Source organism: Zerene cesonia, chromosome 1, assembly GCF_012273895.1.
Source record: "Zerene cesonia ecotype Mississippi chromosome 1, Zerene_cesonia_1.1, whole genome shotgun sequence".
NCBI lineage: Eukaryota > Metazoa > Arthropoda > Insecta > Lepidoptera > Pieridae > Zerene > Zerene cesonia.
In genome coordinates this window covers 10,775,341-10,797,935 of record NC_052102.1, presented here as the reverse complement: position 1 = coordinate 10,797,935, position 22,595 = coordinate 10,775,341, and the positions used below count along the sequence as shown (strand labels likewise).

The 22,595-nt window shown below is 33.5% G+C and overlaps 2 protein-coding genes across 2 annotated transcripts; both read right to left on the bottom strand.

The window, feature by feature from the left end:
* Positions 1–4,956: 4,956 nt before the first annotated feature.
* LOC119830390 (sodium/potassium-transporting ATPase subunit beta-2-like) lies at positions 4,957–16,452 on the bottom strand. Its single transcript, XM_038353393.1, has 7 exons — positions 16,274–16,452; positions 8,244–8,384; positions 7,790–7,909; positions 7,076–7,269; positions 6,579–6,668; positions 6,009–6,192; positions 4,957–5,650 (listed from the first exon to the last, which is right to left on the bottom strand). Exons 1-7 carry the CDS (start codon positions 16,404–16,406, stop codon positions 5,541–5,543), a joined length of 972 nt encoding a protein of 323 aa, XP_038209321.1. The 5' UTR covers positions 16,407–16,452; the 3' UTR covers positions 4,957–5,540.
* Positions 16,453–17,332: 880 nt separating this feature from the next.
* LOC119838346 (glutenin, high molecular weight subunit PW212-like) lies at positions 17,333–20,262 on the bottom strand. The gene is made up of 2 exons (XM_038364305.1): positions 20,233–20,262; positions 17,333–18,337 (listed from the first exon to the last, which is right to left on the bottom strand). Exons 1-2 carry the CDS (start codon positions 20,260–20,262, stop codon positions 17,513–17,515), a joined length of 855 nt encoding a protein of 284 aa, XP_038220233.1. The 3' UTR covers positions 17,333–17,512.
* Between the last annotated feature and the right edge of the window lie 2,333 nt (positions 20,263–22,595).

Below are 22,595 nucleotides of genomic sequence, written 5' to 3'. Positions count from 1 at the left end.
AGACGGACAGATAGCGGAATGTCACTTTGTTTCATACAATATAGTCGCAGATATAAAAATGCAGGTGAGCATCAACAATTATTATCGATATATTTTTCAGCTAAACTATTGATAAATAGACACCAATTAAAATCCTAAGTTTTTCCAAAGTTTCTAAATGAGTATATAATTTTAAGATTCGTTCAATCACTCTGAATATCTTATTTACATACAAAGATGTGGGTGACTTAGAAAATCAATGTATCATCTGAGGCAGGGGGATGTCTGAGCTACGACAGACGACTGGCGCCACAACCTTAGCGTTGGCGCCAACCGACCAAATTGCGTAGCTTTGTTGTTAAATGGCATACTGCTGAATTTTATAGGGTCAAAGCTTTGTCTTATGTAATGTGGAATACGCCTTGTCAACAAAGACGTTATTTAAAAATCTGTTTTTTTAATTATATGTTCATATTTTAATAATAAGCAATCAACATTTATTATACGCTTCCGAATTTATTAGGTTGATTACTTATATTGTATTATATAAATATTAAATAATGCAATTGTTATAACATTGTATATAAAATATAATACAAATTTTGTTCCAAACGTGTCGTATTAATACAAAATAACATATTATATGTTATGATTTTCTTTAAATATCTCACAGAATAGGTAACTATTCCCCAACTACCATACTTTAGCAGAGAAAACCTTATGTTTAAAAGAGCAAAATTAATGTTAAATGTTTCATAAACCTGCAAGGTTAATTTACATTACAACTTCTTCGACCAGCTATAAAATTCGTAACCTTTTCCTTTTTCACGACTATCACAGGTGAGATCATCCACGCTACAAGTTGTAAAACCTATTTACTGTAATAGGTTATTGACTGAACTGTAGAAACTATATAGGATGAGATCGGATATAGGGCATCGGTTGCGACAGCACGGCGCCAGAGTAGAACCTAAGCTGATACCACATTGTATGGTTAGATTTTTCTTTTAAAGAGAGAAGTAATGCTGAGTGTAGAAATGAACTGAATGTGGGATGCACTATTTTATGAGTATGGAAAATAAATACTTGTCGTTTTATATTTAACTGTTACATTGAAGTAAATAGTATGCAGATATTATTTTTAAATCGTGAGAGTTGAATTAGATTAAATATTTAGTGATTTTCATTATATTTATAACATTTGATGACGAGAGTTTTTCAAAAATTTTTATCTAGTTAGCTATCCATTAACCTCTTATAGCTCGTATACTCTTATCCTCGATCTAAGGTTGCCTGGAAGAGATCGCCATCTTAGCGATAAGGCCGTCTATTTGTGCGTTATTGTTTCGAGTGTTTGTGACCTTTTTGTATTTGTTCTTTTGTATTGGTGCAAATAAAGAGTTATCTTTATATCTAGTTTATGTGTACGTTTTAAATTCTAAAAGCTTTACAGTAGTAAAGTAAAGCTCTTATTCCTGTATATTGATAATTATTAAATAGTGAATTATACTTCATAGGTATCTATTTTGTCAAACAAATAGCACTTTCAAAGCGCCGTTGGGTAGATAGAAAGGTACATGTAAAACTAATTAATTAAATGCTAATATAAATAATACAGCACTCATATTAATTGGTGAAATTAAACAACAAAAAAATTTCGCTTTGAAAATATGAATCACTAGCGGTCCGCCCCGGCTTCGTCCGTGCCTATAGCCTTTCTCAATAAATGGGCTATATAACACTGAAAGAATTTTTCAAATCGGACCAGTAGCTCCTAAGAATATTCGTTCAAACAAACAAACTCTTCAGCTTTATAATATTATAGTATAAATTATATTGTATTTATTTCAATCCCTGATGTGGCATGCCCTTAAAAGTTTTCCAATTTTCGCAAAAAGGGAGAGTGAATTCAAATAGAAATGTTGGTTGGATTTTAAACATTATTGTATCGTGGCGTTGCCCCCTTCATTCTGATCATAAGCTTTCCCCGGGAACCATTGGAATGATTTAGACGAAACTTTGAATAAAATGAGCCTGAAATATTTAAATAAATAAATTGCCATGTATTACATTTATATGATTATTGATACAAATTGTTTTAATTTATAAACAAGGCTGCGTGACATAAAACTAGTTGGGAAATATTTATTCATTTTGAAATTAGTTGAAAAAGAACTTACTTGTAAGTCGAAGAGAAATGAAAAAAAGTTATAGCAGTTTCCTAGACCTTAAATCATTACATAGTATAAAACAGTCACTTTCTCTGTCCCTATGTCGCTATGTATGCTTAAATCTTTAAAACTGCACAACTGATTTTGATGGGGTTTCATATTATATTATATAATACTAGCTGCGCCCCGCGGTTTCACCCGCGACAGTCCGTATCCCGTAGGAATATTGGGATAAAAAGTTGCCTATATGTTTTTCCAGTTGTCCAGCTGTCTACATACTAAATTTCATTGCAATCGGTTTAGTAGTTTTTGCGTGAAAGAGCAACAAACGCACACACATCCTTACAAGCTATCGCATTTATAATATTAGTAGGATAATGTATTATTATGTATACTAATAGCTACATAAAAGTATAAGTGCGATGTACAGGGAGCAGAACAGCTTTCAGATAGTTTGTTTTTGCAGTGTCGCAATAATATCAGAGGGATGGGGGACGAAGGTCCCGACAGAGTGGCGCCGGGACCCTCTGCCAAGTGTTACTGAACTTTCTTGCGTCACTAGCCGTAACGATTATGTGAGCTTTCATTGTAGTAATATTGATATCAGTTTTGGGAGTAATTAGGTCATTAACTTTAAATATCTCAGTTTGTTTGAGTTTTATCAATCAGTCATTATTTAGGTACTTAATATATCAATATCAAAGTTATAAAACTTAAGTTAAGGAAGAGCGGGTCCTCCTGACACAGGTTTTTTCTTAAACTTACTAGGAGGTCCCTACTACTACTATGATAAATAAACTATTTTATTAAAAAAAAATCAATACAATAATTAGAATAACAGTAATTAATGTGTCAATACATTGATTTATTTTACCACTTATTAATTGATTTACTGTAATTTTAATATGCACAATTAAGTTCTTACAAACTATCTTACCCCTCAAACTTCTGAAACCTTAAGAAACTTTGCTTTGTTTGTAAAGGACTATAAATAGTATGTATATCAATAAAGTTGTGTTTAACTAGAACTTTATTGTGAGAAATTGTACTCGATTTCTCGACTCACTAGATACACAGATACCATAATACCAAGAGATATGGCACGATAGAAGGTGTAGAATTAAAAAATACAAAAATAGAATCTTCCAATGTCTTATCTTACCATCAATTCTTGGATAACCATAGCGTTCTGTGTAAAAAGAGAAGCTTAAATATGTACCAATAGATCGTCTTCCCATATTATAGAATACTAGCTGCGCCCCGTGGTTTAACCCACGTACGTCCGTATCCCGTAGGAATATCGGGATAAAAAGTTGCCTATATGTTATTCCAGTTGTCCAGCTATCTACGTACCAAATTTCATTGCAATCGGTTCAGTAGTTTTTGCGTGAAAGAGCAACAAACACACACACACGTCCTTACAAACTTTCGCATTTATAATATTAGTTAGTAGATGATAGTAGGATAGGATAGTAGGATTTCCCGTATGTGATACGAGTGTTTCTTCCACATAACTCGATACATATGTAGGTGCAGTAATGTGCTGATTTAGTGTTTGTTAAAAATTATTAAATAGAACGTATCGCTTACGAAATATGTATTATTTATTAATCTCTTTAAATCGTAAATGTTTGTATTCTCACCTCTCGTCATCTTAATTAACACGTAATTATTTTTGAAACCATCATCGACACCTTCGATGAGCGTATATAATATGTATAGTCTATCTTTATCGTACCTTTATCTTATAAATTTAAAAGGCAGTCCTTTGTTATTGTGTATTGACAGAAGAGATTAAATAGAACACTTTATTAATTAAATAATATATGCGTTATAGGAATTAAAAGGATACAGGCCGATATTGAAAATAACATTGAAAAGTATTTTTAGGTGAATCATATTTTTCAAATGACATTTGACACAAAGATCGTTAGCGTCCCTATTCTTGTTAGAATCGCGTACTCCACATTAATATTTTGTATGTGGTAGTCGAGCACGCTTCGGCACGAATTGGGCCAGCTCGCACCGGGGAAGTACCACACCCCCACAGAAGACCGGCGTGAAATAGCATTCTGCTGTGTTTCGTTCGGTGAGTGGGGGAGCCGGAGGCCCATATCCTTTTCCTTACCCTTCCCAGTCCATTCCTGTATTCCTATCGCCAATCCTTTCTTAATCCCTTCCCAAAAAGTCGACAATCCATTTGTAGAAGCGTAAGGTCTGCAATGGACCTTATGCCTCTCCAACTATTATTTAATAACTATTACTACTAGTATACTATGTATGGACTATTATTTAATAACCTCGTAATTACAAAAGAGGTGGGCAGATTAAAAAACAGCGTTGTTCGGAGGTTAAAGCCCGTCAGCATGGCTGAGTCTGTCCCTATTGCCATGTTCATTTTTTATGTTAAATTTTAAGTTATATTCGTTTTAAGGTTGTTATATGGCACTAAAGCTTGTGTTCTTTTTTTCTTAATGTACACAGCGCCTGAGAGATACTCTTTAGTTTTTGTTCAGTTTATAGGAGGTTGTTGAAATTTTAAAATATTAAAAGATTTAAACAATGAAATTATTATATTTCATAACAATTTCATTTGAATAATGAATGAATTGTAATGAATTAACTGTTAGAGTAAGCACAAATATCATAGTTATAAGTTTTCTTGCATTTATATAGACTTATTGTATATGTTAAAATTATTTCGTAAAACAACATAACCGTAACTTGAAAGGAATTATGTTGCATGTATTCGTTTATGTCATTAAGAGGATAGGAATAAAGGCTGAAATAAAACACACAAAAAAGCTAAATTGGAACCAACTATTGCATATTTATTGACTCATCGTCCAGAAAACATTAAATATTAAACATTATTTAATAATTTAAACTTTATTTAAGCGTGTAAACAAAACTGTGTTGCCATGTGGCTATTCTAAAACGAATATAAATTAATCGCCGACTAGGCTATTGCTAAAGGTACGGCAGCCGGCGCCAGGTGTGACCATGGCAGCCTTTGGCCAACTGACTTGGCCAATCTCTTGACGACCACTAAACTGGGCATGGAATGCGCCACACTCAGTACACACATTACACAGAAGTTTGCAAGGACAGAAATAAAACGTTGAGCAAGAAAATACGAGCAACATTTGCGCAGAAGCTGCCACACGGAGGCTCACAAAGTCTAACACAAAATCAGGTTCAATAGAAATAAACCTAGTTTAATGATCGTCGGGAGTCACCTTAACTGAAACTTAACCAATAGGCGAACTATATTGGCAGCCAAGCACCACTTGGCCAATCACAAACTCAGTTTGGCAGTGAGGTTGTAATGGAACGCTGGACGTTGACTAGAGTGTTGACCAATGTGGCGATGGCGCCGAGGCGGGGCGCTTAAGAGCGGTCCACCATCAGCTCGAAGTGGACAGACCCTCGCCGCTCGTATCTGTCGTAGAAGATGTTCTTGGCCCACGCTTTGCACTCGATGTTGATCAGAACACCGGCTGAAAACATGGATAAGTTATTTAATATCTTTCAATATTGCTATGCTCTGTGATAGACACGAAATTTTATTTCTTAGTAAGTACTTATAACCATTTTAAATTATTTATTTATAAGCCTGTATGAGTAATTTCAAGAGAAACTTAGGTACTGATCAAATTATATTATCTTACCAGTTAATTTAATACATGTTAGCGATGATATGATTTCTTTTATGGGATTGACACGGTCAATGCTTGTCAAAACCCTTTATAATAAATAGAGATAATGTAAAAAATAATCATCTACTTTCCAAAATTAATCAATTTGGATCCAATCGTATGACGCTACTTTTAATTATAAGACATATTCAGAACTCACTCCTAGGCTTCTCAAAGAGCACAGCCACCAGCGGGCTCAAATAACCCTCCTTGTTGGTGAAGGGATAGTAAAAGTTAGGGAAACCACGACGCGGAATATACTGGATCGGTCCGATGTTTTCCACGTCAGCTGGATTCTCTCCCTCGCAGGATACCCATACGGTGTTCGCTTCGGGCTTGCCAGACTGGAATTATTTCATTTGTGAATCTTTAAGAATGATATCAAAACCTGTGGAATGGAATATAGATTATAGACTCAAGTTATTGAGTTATATGACTTTTTCTATAAAAAGTCATATAACTCAATAACTTGAGTCTATATCTATACTAATAAAAGGCTATCCTTTTAACATTCGTGATTAATGGATTTAGGTAGTTAGCTACAGTAAAAACTAATTTAATTGTAAAAATTTTAAGGCTCACCAAGAATTTCTTCTGTTTTACCTTTTTTGTAATTAAGTCACGCCAGAATATAAAATATTTATGCGAAATTCTAGTCATCAAAATTTTCTTATATTTAAAAGCATTTCAATGCCACAAAAACAAAAATTAAACTTCGAATGAAACTTACCACCATCTTGATGTGTTGCTTCAGGTCCTCTGGCATCTTGTCAGGTAAGCCTTCCGTGTTGTTGTATGGTTTCGGGGTCCAGTTGAAGATCTGAAAATTCATCATTTACAATCAATTTTAGAAGTGATCACAGCGTAACTACAATTACCTTATTAATTACTAATATGTAAACTTTTATATGTCGGTAATATTTTATGTATATGTAGCATTTTTAATGTTTTCTCTTTTTTCAATGTTTACAATTATATTTGCTTCTTAGCATCCTTTGGTAAATAATGGTGACACCACGAAGGAGTCTTAATTAAGCTTTAAGGTTATTTTCAAGTATCTACATTGTAAATGGTCACTGGTCGCGTCATAAATAAATTAATGAAATATCGCAATTAATTAAAAAAATTAAAATAGATATAAGATCTACCAGCATATGATCGTCAATGTCGTTCCCTGAAGTGGGAACAAATCACCACGTGATAAGAATGACAAAATCTTTTACGCACCTTGTTCAGCTTAAGGAACACGCATGGTCCACCCTCTTCATAGTTATACTGGTTAGCAGAGGTGCAGGGATGGAATTCGTCTACCGGCACATCGCAGACCTGGTTCTCACCCACGGGGCCAGTGGTGGGGGTGCAGGGGACGCGGTTTTCAGCACCAGATGCCTCACCACTGCCACTTCCCTTCTTGCGGTATTCTGGAAACATGTGAAATATGCTGATCATATTTTTCTTTCGTGTTATCAAAACTACAGCTTAAGAGCTTGCCTGAGGTATTTTTTGTAATGAACGAATACTTTTTTCAATTAAATGAAAAATATAAGAAAAAATGTTTATAAAACAAGATTATGTATCTTACATTTTAACATCTCATCATTCTGACCATTAAATATTAATAATTGAATTAAAGGAAAATATTTTTTTTTTATCTTAAGCTAAATAACAAGCTGGCCCTTCGGTTTCACCAGGGTTGGAATAAGTCGAAAAAGCGACACCAACCGGTCATCCGACTAATTTTAATACAGTGCCAACTATTGGTTAATCGTTTATTCTAGCAGCGTCATCTCTGAATTCATCAACTGGTTTACTCATTCGTCAACTATCACGGCTCGTATGATACAGCCTGTTGATAGACGGACGGACATACGGATAAATATATACGTCCATGATTATATGGTAGTTTATTAATACAATACGCAAAACGGTAAACGAACTTACGGTCAAGGAATTCGTCGATCACTTGAGCCCATCTGAGCACGGAGCCTTTGTCGTTAGCCCTGTAGTAGATGAGGGTACTTTCCACGTTAGCTGAATCGGGCATGGGGCGGAAACCTAAGCCTGTAAACGGGGACATTGACTCTTAATAAATCAATCGAAACAAATCTTTCACACTCAACTATATAAGGTACCACTTTAAAAACCCCTGAATATCTAGTGTTTCAGCTTGAAAATTAATGTATTGAAAATTTATGTCAAAAAGTGTTATATAGGGACGTTATCAGCAAGTGGTAAAACCCTTATAAAGTGTATTGGTTAAATTTGCGTTATTGTCCATTTTTTAGTTTTAAGAAAATCAAACTCGTAAGTAGCATATGTTATTGGAACGACAATAAACGCCATAAGATATATACAATTTGCTAAAAATTATTTGGGAAAGAACAAGTCTTCTTACCAGGATTGCTGCCAATCAGGGAAGCGTCCATCTGCCACTTGGGCATCTTGGAATCGAGGGTCTGGTAGAAGATCGCCAGCATGGCGGCGAAGAAGCCAACCAACACCGCATAGAAGATCAGGTAGAATAGGAGGATTTTTGCTGTAAAATAAAGTTACATAATTAAAAACTGCTGAATCGTGAGTTAGAACTCTTTCAACATAGAACTATTGTCATTTGTTTTCGACCTTGTTCCTAAAAGTAATAACAAATTTAACTATTACAATAGGAACAATTGCAACTATTTCATGAAACAAAATATATAACAAGCAGTATTTTAGCGTGATACCGGTATATAATTTAGTAACATTTTTTTTTAATATTAATTTATAATCACACTTTTCTAATGCTAACAGCGTACAGTAAGTACTCTTTAAATTTAGATAGATGAAACCCAAAATATTTTAATCACACCCACTCCACGAATCAATCAATTGAACCCACCACTTCACCAATTTCGGTGTAAACAGTCTAGTGGTTCAGAGACGACATGGGAACAAATGTGCGTGCCCACTCTGAATGCGTAATTGTTTCTAAACGTTGATGTTCATGGATGATAATTGTTAAACGAACAATGACCGAGTTTTGCTGCGTTTAGCATTAAAACGTACATGAATACTGTCGCGGATTTAGGTGCTCTAAAATTTTGAAAATTAAAGACTTTTTAACGGATTCACACGCGATTTTTTTTAACCATATTAGCCTCCCCGTGCGTGGTCACGGACCACGCTCGCTGTAAAGTGCTCGAAACGTCGGGTTAAATAGTAATATTTATTTTGTTTGTACAATACTTGCGTAAAATCAAACACAAGAAAACACTATTACACTAAAATTGTTGCAATTGAATATGAAAAAGTATTCATTAATGGCAAAGTACAAGGTTATATGAATATTTGTGCGTCGTTGAGTCGTTTTCTACTATCATTTTACACAGTTTCCGTCCACGATTCCGGCCATCGAACTAAATTATATCATTATTTTAATACAGTTAAATTTATCAATTATCAATAATTCACTTGCATAGTATAAAGTACATTCAAAACAATTATATGTATGTCTCATTATATGGACGAACGAATGAACCCTGTAACTCAGGTTCTAACCTAGCACAGGGGTCATTGTTTAAAAAATTAAGCTATAAAACTCTAATGTACCTACATAATTCATGTAACTCATTATCTGCAGTGTATTTCTTTTTGATTCAGATAAACTTTATTTTATTGTGAAACTTCTTTAGAATCGTTGTGATTTCAAACCTGATGCAACGGAAAAACGACAGGTAAGAGACACAAATACAAAAATGTGTAGAGTGAAGCTGGCAAAGAATGAGACAGAAATATACATACTATTTTATATATATATTCATCTCATTCTTTTGTCGATTGAATTTTCACTTCTATCGTGTGTGAATCGCACACACACCTTTTTTTATTTTTTTTTTTTATTAATTTGTAACATCTAGACGTAAATAAAGAGTTTTAGGTGTCATGGAATATCAATTAACAAACAAAAAAAACTTCGTTTTGGAAAAACATTTACAAGATTAGTTGTTTTATATCGTCATTGTTGGCCATAAATCAAATTCATGTTACACTATAAATACTTTCAAATATGTACCTATACTTAACGGTGATGAAGCGAAGATAAATATAGCTGTTCCAATTTTGTAATTAGAGTCGCTAATTAGAATGTGTATACAGATACAGTCTATTATCTAGAGGCCCAAAGAGATAGTTAATGTTCAAAGCTCCTCAAATAAAACCCTTTATTTGAGGATAGGAGTATAACTTTTTTTAGAGATACCGATAGTAAAATGAATACGCTGGATATTGATATTAAAAAGTATTTGATGTGTTTGTGTGTTAACAGAGTAGGTACGAATAATTTAATATACATAATTAAGAATAATGTTTCCTCGTTGATGCGCTGTTTATTTTATACACCCTGTTTGTATTAACAGTTTTCCTATTAATTGCCTATAAAATCTATAAATCATATTATAGCAATATTTAGCCGATTTATAAGTAAATAAATCGAATATAATTAACATACTGACTGACTGTTGATTAGAATAAATTGCTTGACGAATGTTGCTTTCTCTCAAAAAGCCTCCATTTTACATTCTATTGTATTTTATTTGTATAGAAATAAAATACAGATGAGCGCTTCGATAGAACACGCTTGCGGCTAGATACTATAAACCTAGTATTTTAGGTCAACCTAGGTCATAAAGTATGCGCATGCGTACAAATAATGCGGTATATGGTGCATCAGAGGAAAACCGATGAATCACATATGATATGTGTACCTGGTATATTTGATATTTACAGTAACTGTAATTCAAACAATGGGAAAATATTTAGCAGAAATAAGGGTGATAGCTGGGAGAGTATAACAGTTTAAGCATGTTTAAATAATCAATTTTCCCTAGGTTTCCGTTAAAATGTATTTACATAATACTCTCCATTCAATAATTCATCCTTAGAAATTTGTTTTAATAGTTTTTGATCTCAGTTCTTTAAATATCAGTATCAATTATTAAATGTTAGTTTTACTCATAATTATTTAGTTACCTCATCTTATATAAAACAAACATTGCTTAAATTAAAATAATATATTCTCAAAATAAATCACTATTAGATGTAATAAGACCTCACGTGACAAATGAAATCTTTTTCTTAAATCAAGATAGACATATGTTACCAAAACAGATATAAACCACCTTAAAAAGTTATTATATACGAAAATGATTTAATTTTCAAGAAGAACAACTAATATAGATTTAAATATGGCCGTGGAAGTTATTTTACACAATTGGAATACATTCAACGATATTTATAAATCACGTGTCTATGTATGAGCGTGCGCTGTGCACCTGTCACTATATTATCTGTGAACGAATGCTCACGGCATATAACATTCTATGTGAAATATATATTGCATGTATTTATTGTTGTATGCTTGTAACTAATACTCACTATACATGGTGATTCTCTATAAAGAGCGCTTTTAAAGTGAAAATCATTAATCAACTAGCTGCGCCCAGCTTTTTCATCCGCGTAAGTCTGAATCCCATAGGAATATCGGGATAAAAAGTTGCCTATATGTTATTCCAGTTGTCCAGCTATCTACGTACCAAATATCATTGCAATCCGTTCAATAGGTTTTGCGTGAAAGAGTAACAAACACACACATATCCTTACAAACTTTCACATTTATAATATTAGTAAGATTGGATATAAACTTTAAACATTTGTTAAGATGTGTTTAAGATGAATTCAGGACTTAAAACACATATGACACCTGCATACAATTTGATAGATAACTTTAAAATACATACATACGAACAGAGAACCTCCTTCTTTTAGTTTTGAAAGTCGGTAAATAAGTGCATTATAATAGTGATACTTACCATTTTTTACACGTAAAGCGTAAATATACAAAGACATAGACACACATTTGTTCACAGACAAGAATAGAGCAATTACCAAAATAATAACCAAAGAAACAAGGAAATATTAGGGTAACATGAACACATTACAGACCCATAGATGATACTAAATAGAATATAATTTTAAATCGTAAGACATACTGATTATAATGATATATCAGTTATTTTTTATATTGCACCCTTTTGCTAAATATGCAAACGCTTGCGAGAGGTATGCGTTAAGTTATCCTGAAGTGAAGAAAACCGCTCTGAAAAGAGAAATATTTTTCCTGTTGTCAGAATATTTTCGGTTCGGTTAAGTAATATAAATTACAATAGCTTTTCATGGGCATTATTTTCCATCTAAATCATGGTCCATTTTGATAAGATTATGCCAAAGATATAGTACGCCTGTGTAAGCTATACCTAAATGTTTAGAATTGTACAATTATCAAGCGTAACTATCCATTATTTCGAATGCAGAAACGAAGGTCTAAGTAAGATTTAATAGAGAATAAGCAGAAAAAAAATGCCCCATATTTCCTAAGCCCTTTTTCTATGAAACACAATTCTTGAAACTCATAAATCAACATAGGTCAGGCCCTATCTATTAGAAAATTAATATACCCAATTAAAAGACAATCGTCATAAATATTATGAAGACTATAGGCAGGTAGCAAGAATTAGGACAGACCCAAAGGTCGGCCTGGCTGCGCCGACTCGGCTGCGCGCGGCTCCGATCGATCCAAGGACACTTATTACTGTGGATTCCATAAATAGGTTACCGATGCAAAGCCTAGACTTTCAGACCTTATAGTCAGTTTAAAATCTATAAAGCCCCAGTCTGCTGGATAGTCGTGTTGGCTTATAGAGATCGTATGCAAATTAAGATGTCTAAATTTAAGTAAAAATTGTAAGACATGTAAAATTATAAAAACCTTTAAATTAATATACAATTACTATAAATCCCTCAGCTATTGTTACTCGTATTTAATTTATAAGAAATATTTATGAAACCGATTAACAAAAAAACGAGATTAAATCTTATTCATTTCTCTCTACACATAATGATACGTCCTTGTGGGAAAAGTCTATTTGAAGATCAAACAAAGGGCACAAAACACTTTAATTCTGATTAGAAAACCCTAAGTCGTTCATGTATTTGATTCAAAATTATCTCATTCTTAAATTTTTCAATATGTCCATAATAACACCTCAAATAACGCAATTCATTAAACTGATTTATCAAAATAGTGCATCCAAGGCCCACTCTTGAAAAATGCCAATTTAATTAGAACCCTAGCTCAATGTGTTAGAGTCCTAATTACACGAATAGCGTGCACTTATCGCATAGTGCCTCGTTAATAGGTAGTACAAATCAATCAGTAGAAGTGACATTTGTGAAATTGATACCAAGAACAACATGTAATGTACGTTGCACATTAATCAAACATTAATCAATGTGTTTAATATTTATTTAAACTATTCATATTTATTTTATTCAGCTTAACATAACCTTAGTCTTAGTTATCATGTATTTATATGAAATATGTAGGTATGTTATTTAAATTAAAACAATTACTGAGGGTTTAATTGTATTCATTTCCGCATTGAAGGAAATTGTAATATCTCAATCGACATTGTTTTAAGTATTACATTATCTGAATTGATGATATGGAAATGTTATTATAGTTAAGGTTGTAGGTACATATTGTTAACTGCCTATTGATTATTCATATAGGATCATAAATTTTAGATTTTATATTAATTCTTCTATTTCAGTATCATCTATGACCGTTTTATTGTAGAAATTTGTCAAAATGTCCTCACTTAACGCACGATTCGCTGAAAATTTTCAAAAAGTGTGCAATAAATATCATTTAATTACTATTAAAAATGAAAATTAAAACCATTTCTTTGTAACAATGCATGTAATACATATATAAGCACTAAATATATACTAAACGCTGATAATGAAAAATCTTGACATGGTTTTCCTTAGCACACCGATGTTAACACACGTGTTTATGACCGTCCATAATTAGTGTTATTTATTAATACAAAGGTCTTGAAATATTACCTAACTATATACAAGACTTAATCCTTATAGACTATAGTCATTTAGTCATATAATAATACCTATTATGTGTGGTTAATTTTAGACATGATGGATAAATTTCAGGGCTTTATAAATCCATAAAGTAGGCGTATGCATCTTTTTCTGATTTTCCTACTTTTTGGGAGGAGAGACAACAAAGATCGGAGAAAAATATAATTCATATATAATATGAACAGGTATCAATAAATAATCTTGTCAATAACCATTTTAACAAAAAAACAAAATTGCCTTCACAATTACAGAATTAGACATAATCGTAATACCACCACACGGAAGGCACCAGCTACTTATTAGAGAATGATCACATCGGTTCACCCAATCGAAAGTTCTGATGTAACAAACACAAAAAAATACTGTCAAGAGAACCGGCCCTTTTTTAATCGATTGTTACATTAGTATAATTTTCTTTAACATCCCCTAAAACTAAATCTTGCTAATCCTACTAATCCTCCTACTAATATTATAAATGCGAAAGTTTGTAAGGATGTGTGTGTGTTTGGTGCTCTTTCACGCAAAAAGTACTGAACCGATTGCGATGGAATTTGGTACGTAGACAGCTGGACAACTGGAATAACATATAGGCAACTTTTTATCCCGATATTCCTACGGGATACGGACTTACACGGGTGAAACCGCGGGGCGCAGCTAGTTTGGAATAAAATCATTGACAAAGCCGCGTCACAAGCGTAGTCAAGCGTAGTCGCATATAATGTCATAACATTCTACGCTCCATAGGTTTCTTCAGTGCTTTTACTGAGGTTTTAAGCCTTAATCCTCGTAAGGTATCTGTCACGTTACCTATCTTGTGACGTTAACTTTATCAACCGACTTCAGTAAAAGGAGGTTATCAATTGGGCTGCATTTTTTTTTACCTCACTTTCAAAATAATCATAAAAATCTCTTCCCTCAGTTTGATTGATTTTCATGTGCCTCCTATGTGGTCCCATTGGTTTTAATTATTATCTACCGTAAGTTAGTAAAGATTATTATTGATTTAACCAGTAACTACAGATAATTGTATTAGCAAGTCCAGCTATCTCTAATAGAGAAGCATTTTAATTTATCATTAGGTTAAAGTTCAAATTTTGGACGTTGTTTATATTTGGAACATCTTAGAGAACAATGTACCTATCTCTAGTAACGATGTTCCTCATAAAATAGTTACGCCAAGTTAATGTTATCATAAAATTCTGCACCTGAAGTGTTAAATTATGATAGCATAGTTATAGATTCCTAATACTGTCATACATTCTCTTACTGACTGATTTATGAAAAGCAATCTGCGCGCCACGGTTTCCGCGGACGAACACACGGACAAAAACAAGATTTTCTGTAGGTTATGTGTTATTCTAGTGCATTGCATCACTGCCAAGTTCCATCTAAGCTGTTCCCTGGTATTCGCGTGGAAGGGTAACAAACATACCTTTATATATTGTTACGAAATTATCAGTGGGATTTACGGTCCCTTTAGCAAGATTATGTAATAATACACGTGTTTACTGGTTGTCTATTACTAACGTGAACAACTATGATATCAGAATCCTAGAACTCGAGAGGAAGACATTCCTGCTTAACAGCTCTTATACACATCTATCCTACCTATTTTCCTTATAGGCTCTAGCAATGAAACCCTATAATCATGATATATGACGACAAACGTCAAATAGGAACTGACGTTTCACGCATATAACAACTGTCATTACCTTTACGATTACCATTGCGTTTGTTTCTCTTAGATATGATATGAAAAATTTCATATTAATGTTGTCTGAGATTTATGAAAATTGACAAAGAGTATATATATTATATCTATTCTTATTTTAAACTCGTAATAGTACAATCTTCTATGCTAAAACGATCATACGGATGATGCACTGAAAATTTAGCATTGTGAAAACGATATCTCAATAGAGAATAAAAAATTACATGATAAATATATCACTGAGGAATATGTTAATTTGTTTCATTATTGTGCGCTTATCTCGCGCAATTGTGTGATTTCCGGTAACAATGATGCGCACGCGCATCTAAATAGCTTTTGTTAATGATTATAATGAACTTTTACAATTGTTTTTTTATTATTTTATTCAGTAGTACTCTGAATGTATGACGTACAATATTTATTGAAATTACCTTACTGAAATAATATTTCATGATTAACCTTAATTTGAACATATTTTTTTTAAGAAAATTTCCTCCACTTTAGTACGAAGTCATGTTTAACATGGATGGCATTTATTAAAAGAATATCACTTTATTTCCGCTCAAGCTAAGGTTACATAACAAAGGAGCTATTTTAAACGCCCATCCTATTTATACATAATCAATAAAATGCATCTATCGTCTCCATTATGAATTTAAAACGATTTTCAGTTGCGCATTGCCAATCAATAATCGATTTTCCCTCCAAAAGAACGTCATATAACTGAATGTGGGACTTACCCCAGCTCGATCCTGTGCGGCCCAAGAACTGCCCCGTCTCCGAGTTGTAGAGGAAGATCCTGAAGGACTCCCATTTTCCGAGATCCGGAGGTGGAGCATAATACTGTTCGGTTACTTTTGTCTTGTCTGCCATGGTCGAACGCCGAGCCGGACTGCGGTGCAGAATCGATTGCCAGCGCCTTCGACCCTCCCGCCGCACGCCGCTCCCCGCACCCCGACGTACCCTCTGCAACCCTCTGTCCCTCTTACGTAACGATTGCGTAACGCTGCGCGCGCATCTTACTAACCGAAACCAGAGCGTAGGACCCCGCTTTTCCGATGTACGCTTCCGTTTCGATCCAGTTCCCGTACTGTGAAAAAGGCGTGAGAGGTCACATTACGTTGGACGCTGAATTAGGCTACAATCTTTAGAGTATATGCTGCCATGTTCTCTATAAAGAGGACATAAGGTGCTATTTAAAGATAGGCCTTTTCTTAACAATTGTTAAGCATAGCCCGATCATAGGTTATCGCCCTGGACAACGGACACGGAATTATGAATATTGAGTTATTTAAACTCAATATTGATCGATTTGAAAATCATATTTTGACTTCTTTTACATTCTTTGGGTTATTAATTACGTGTATATTTACGGAAACTCTACATATAGTTTTCAATGTTGGTTTATATAGGGAATTCATTTATCAAAATTTTAAAAAATTATGTATAAAAATTATTCGTTTTATTATAAACAAATTTTCATTATACCATTACTCTTTAATTGAAGCCCTAACAAATGTTAATTTTTGGTATTAAATATGATTTTACGTTCGGAACGTTACTATTTATGTTTAAGTCTTATGTAAGTGCTGTATATGTATATTTTAGTTCATAATTTTTTTTTTTGATACATCATAAATAGCATATGTTATTTAGAATATATTTGATTAAAATTTTTGCATCCTTTATATATCATAAAGATCTATAATTTAACAATAATAAGCAGGACATTTCATTTATTGTTGAATATATCAACTATTCTATTGTGTTTGAAATAAAATATCAAATATAAAGCTATAAATTTATTCAAATACAATACGCTTTACAATACAATGGCTGAAATATTACGCCTGACATATTTCTCTTAGCTCCAGTTAAAAAATACATTCAGCTATTTAATTTCACCAGGCGCTATAAATTCAACTCCAATGAAGTTAAGTTTTTTTTGTCAACTTGAATGGAGTTAGATAAAAGATATCTTACATAAGTCTAGCTTGCTGCATTGGATCTCCCGCTTTTTCTGTTTTTTCTGGAAGTGGTGTATCGCTCAAAATATCTGATTGTGGTTTGGTCCACGCCTGGCAAACGCAAGTAGGGCCTTGTCCCTGGTTATTAGGTACAAGGAAACCTTGTCCATTGATGGATCCATTTTCGTTGCCCTGGTAATGTCCAGAACTTCCCTGGTACTGTCCAGTACCACCCTGGTACTGCCCTGAGCTACCTTGATATTGACCAGTGCTGCCCTGATACTGACCAGAGCCTTGGTAATTCCCAGTTCCTTGATACTGCCCTGTACTCCCTTGCTGACTTACAGTCTGAGTCGTGCCGAAGTATTGGCCATTCTGCCCAGACCCAGTTTGCCCAACGTTCGTCGCTTGACCAAACTGATTTTGGGTGTTCTGATAAACGATTTGATACTGCTGGTTTTGACCTTGCGTGCTGAAGCCCTGGCTAGGTGCAGAGAATCCTTGGTAATTGTTGTTTTGGGCAAAGTTTCCAGCTTGGTTGTATCCATTTTGATAATTGTATTGGCCCTGTCCATTGAATTGTCCTTGATATTGAGTTTGGGAGTTGAAACCATTTTGGAAATTTCCATTCTGATAGTTCGCTTGGGAGTTCCACTGTTGCGGGTATTGGGGATAGCTTGGATATTGGTTCTGCTGGGGCTTGTTCTTGTGGCTCTGTACGATGTCAATGACACCATTGATGATCTTCTCAGCCTGCGGCTTCAGAAGTCCACCGGTTCTTACGTCTTTCGTTGTAACCGTCGAGGTGACATCACGAAGGGCGATGAAGGCTATAATCTGAAGCAAAAACGTTGGTTAATATCATTTTTATACTTTATATGTTAGGATTTCATAAAATGTGTGATTCCATACACTTTTTTATTAATTGCCAATAGGGTGAGAAATATTCCAAATATCAAAATGTTCAAATTAACAGATATATTCGAAAATAATCATACATGCAGATCAGGATATCAGAATGATATAGATTTATATAGTGGCCATTAGTACTACCAACCACTAGCTCTATTACATCGTTCCACTAAAACGACTGTAATTGTCTTTCATTTACGTTATTCAAAGATTTTCAAGAGCCGAACACTTTCAAATGCAAGCATTGTTCAGATAACTAGAAACAAATACTTTACATACAGATTGAATTGAAATCGTGCATTGTTATGGTCAATTTTGATCCACAAAGCAAATAGAGGGTAAGTTTGACGTCGATGTCTGTCTGTCTGTGTGTGTGTGTGTCTGCTGTGATGATGCCACAGCAGACACACACAGCTCTCAAACGGATAGCGAGTTTTTGATGCATATTTTTTGTCTTAGTTTGAAAGTTAGTTTCCTTGCTATACAGGCTATGTTTGATGAATATCGGTCATTTTTGGCCACAAAATATCAGATAAAATGTTTTTGCACAACTCTCAATATGAGCATAGAATAATATAGTCTGTCATATGAGTATCAAATGATAGGGCTTGACTAGTAAAATACTATGTCGAATGTAAATTTCAAGATGGCCGACAGCACAACAAATTCAATTATGTTTATTAACATATTTTAGAAACATTTTGTTATTTTCTTGAGAAAACAAAATTTGCAAAACATTAATACAATTTAAATATTATTTGGGTCACAAGCCCACTTGTGTGAACTGTTCTGAAGCCGTAACAGTAACCCAGTACAAATATTTATCCCAACATTTTATTATTTGTTTCTTTATTAGCCACTGCCACCTATACATTAAAAGCCAATTTAAATATAGCAGTGGCTTAGTGATAAGGACCTCGGACTTAAAGCAACAGAGGAAAGAAGGATTCGAGACTAGACAGCGTGCAAGAAAAAATAGATTCTTCAATTTATCTGCAAATTATTCAAATCACCACAGCTAGACACGGTGAAGGAAAACATCGTGAGGAAACCGTCATGTCGAAGAATCAAAGGTTTGACGAAATGTGGCATCTGCCAACGGGACTTGGCCAGCGTGGTGGATTACGGCCTGAAACTTCATAGGGGGCCTGTGTCTCAGCAGTGGGAATATAATATATATGAGCTGATGATGCTGATGATGATATAATTAAAAAAACTAATTAAACTAATTACTCAATTGTGAATACATATGCACAAACATTAACACTTTTGATTAAAAACAATTATAAATCACTTCTTCACTATGACAAAAATACAACGAACGTTTTTACATAACGTTCAAACAAATCCTAATAATGCAATATTATATTTATAACTCTACAATCATTCTTATATGCTTTTTTCTTAAGACAGAAAACCATTTTTATTGGACCTTTTTCATGAAAAGGAATTTTCCACAAAAAAGGTCACCAACGACTCTGGGACCCTGGATCCTGGTCCCTGGTGCCATCACTTTCCTATCAAACTCTTATAAAGGAATGATGACAATCGGATGAAAATTAACTGAGTAAAAAACAAATATACAGTCGAATTGTGAACCCTCTTGTTTTTTGGGATCGTTTTTCTGTATCATTGTCGGCAAAGGCGCTGGTGGGTCAGCTGATAGTAAGCGCTACGTTCATTTAAAATGCCTCACTCCTATAAATAGATTGCCAACTTGTAAACATACGGGATAAATTGATAAGGGGAGTAAAGGATACTACTAGAAAAGGTTCAGGATTCAGGCCTTAAGTTGTGGTAAGTAATAAAAAAAAACTTACAATAAAAGAAATGCTGTACTTCACTTCCATGTTGCTTGACTGAAACTTCCAAGTTGCCGAAAAGTTCCAAGGACACGCTTTTATATGCAGCTCAGCGGCTAAGATAGAGCCTGTGTCCCGCTGTAAAATCATTTACAGGGCTGTCACATTACCATATTAAAAAAGCAATTCAAATATTTCATACTATTAATATAATATGGGTATAGCACTCAACGATCGCTAACATATCCAACGGTGAATTTTTTTTGAGTGCGTTACAGTAGTCCCTGAGTTTAGCGTATTTAATCAAACAAACGAAAAACTCTTCAGCTTCATATTTTTTTGTATCGATTTATGTAATTTAGATCAATTAATGGTTTATAGTTTCATTAGTGAACAAAACACTTTTATTAAAAAGATTTTATTATAGTTTTAAACTTGAAATACATATAAATTAGTACAAACACATATAACTAGAAATTAAAGACCTCTCTCGGAAGAGGTCTCCCCGTGATAAATTGATTGAAATAAATTGATCTTTCTTTCTTTTTCTTTCTTTTAATGAATAAATCGCGATTAAAATCCGTTAAAGTATTTTCTAAACAATAACAGTTATTAAAACATTTAAATTTAGTCTAATTTATATTAATTATCAATTCTTCGTCGAATGGTTTTAATATTTTTACTTAAATCTTCTAATATAAATATTTTTAATATTTTAAATTAACGGTTGTAAGTGTTATTCTCATGCTTTTTAGAATAACGAACATTAAAAATATTATCCATATAAACATTTATACTGGTAAAGTGTCATAGTTTATTTTATTTTGCCTTAAAAAAGTCATGTTCAGCCCTATTGGAAATACAAGTGGTTTCGTAGTAGTGAGTGATGTGTACAAGAGATCAAGGAGGCGGTGCGCGAAATATCTCACCCTGTGGCCTATAGTCCCGCTATATGAGTATAGTGTTGTGCTATTGGTTTATCGATATGTTATAAATATATATATTTTTTATTTTTATGGAAAATGAAAAAGAAATAGTGTTTTATCTCACTAATTTGTTATTGTAAAAGTCTAAGCAATTGCTGTTCTAGTTTGCGTACCAATGTATCGTTTATTATTTTCTAAATGCCCAATGGCATACTAATTATGATTCAATTTACATTTGCTACCAGCTTCGAGGACAGTACATATACATGTTTGATAAATATACAAAAAAAAAAGCTTTATTCTTATGGTAAAAACATGATTGTTCCTTTTAATTTGCGTTTCTTATCTTTGTGTACCCTGTTCTACGCAATAAATGTATTATTAGTATTATTTAAATTCACTTATTTTCAACATGGATTTAAAGAACAAATGCCATTTAATCCATATTACATAAAAAAAAAAACAGAAAAATTTACATTTTTTACAAACATTCCCAACTTTTGCCTAGAGTTATCTTCCAACTAAGTTATCTTCCTACATCAAAACAAAGATAAAACATCGATAATTCAACATCGACAGTGGCCACCACTCGCCGCTGATTGACGCTCAGCCCAAAGCAATCCCTGCGAACATTTTTTATTCCATTACTATAAAAGATGTTGGATCATTGTCGAATAACAATTTATTGAGTTAACCCCGATACGATTCGCGGAAGCTAATTTGTGCGTTCATGTAATTCGATTTTTGAGATTGGTTCGTAATGAGGATAAGGATAAATAAATTATAAAACGGGTTATAAATTGGCAGCGGATTGAATTGGCGTGTAATATCTGTGGTAATTACAAATGGCTTACAAATTTTTGACCAGCTTTGAAAATGGAGGTCCGCAATTGTCAGTACATAGTATAAAACAATGTCGCTTTCTCTGTCCCTATGTCCCTATGTACGCTTTAAAATCTTTAAAACTACGCAGCGGATATTGATGGTTTTTTTTTATAAATAGAGTGATTCAAGAGGAACGTTTATACGTCAAATTTCATTGTAACCGGTTCAGTAGTTTTTGCGTGAAAGAACAACAGACACACACACACACACATCCTTACAAACTTTCGCATTTATAATATAAGTAGGAAGAATAAGTATGATTATAGTAGGATAGGATATTAAATAAAATTTATTGTAATAAGTACATCTTCCGTTTAGTTACTAAACATGCTACTAACCTGCGTCAAATGTTATTACAATCAGGCTGGCAGTTCAATCGCATAATCTTATAGTTTGACTTGAATCATCAGTCCTTTCATCTCTGTGAACAAACCAGCTGTTCGCCCCAGCTATATCCTTCAACATATACGCCCCATGTCTATAAGTGAAAATGCGACTTTCTAATGGTAGAATTTTTGAAATCAAACCAGTAGTTTTTGTGTGAATACATTACAATCATACATATAAAAC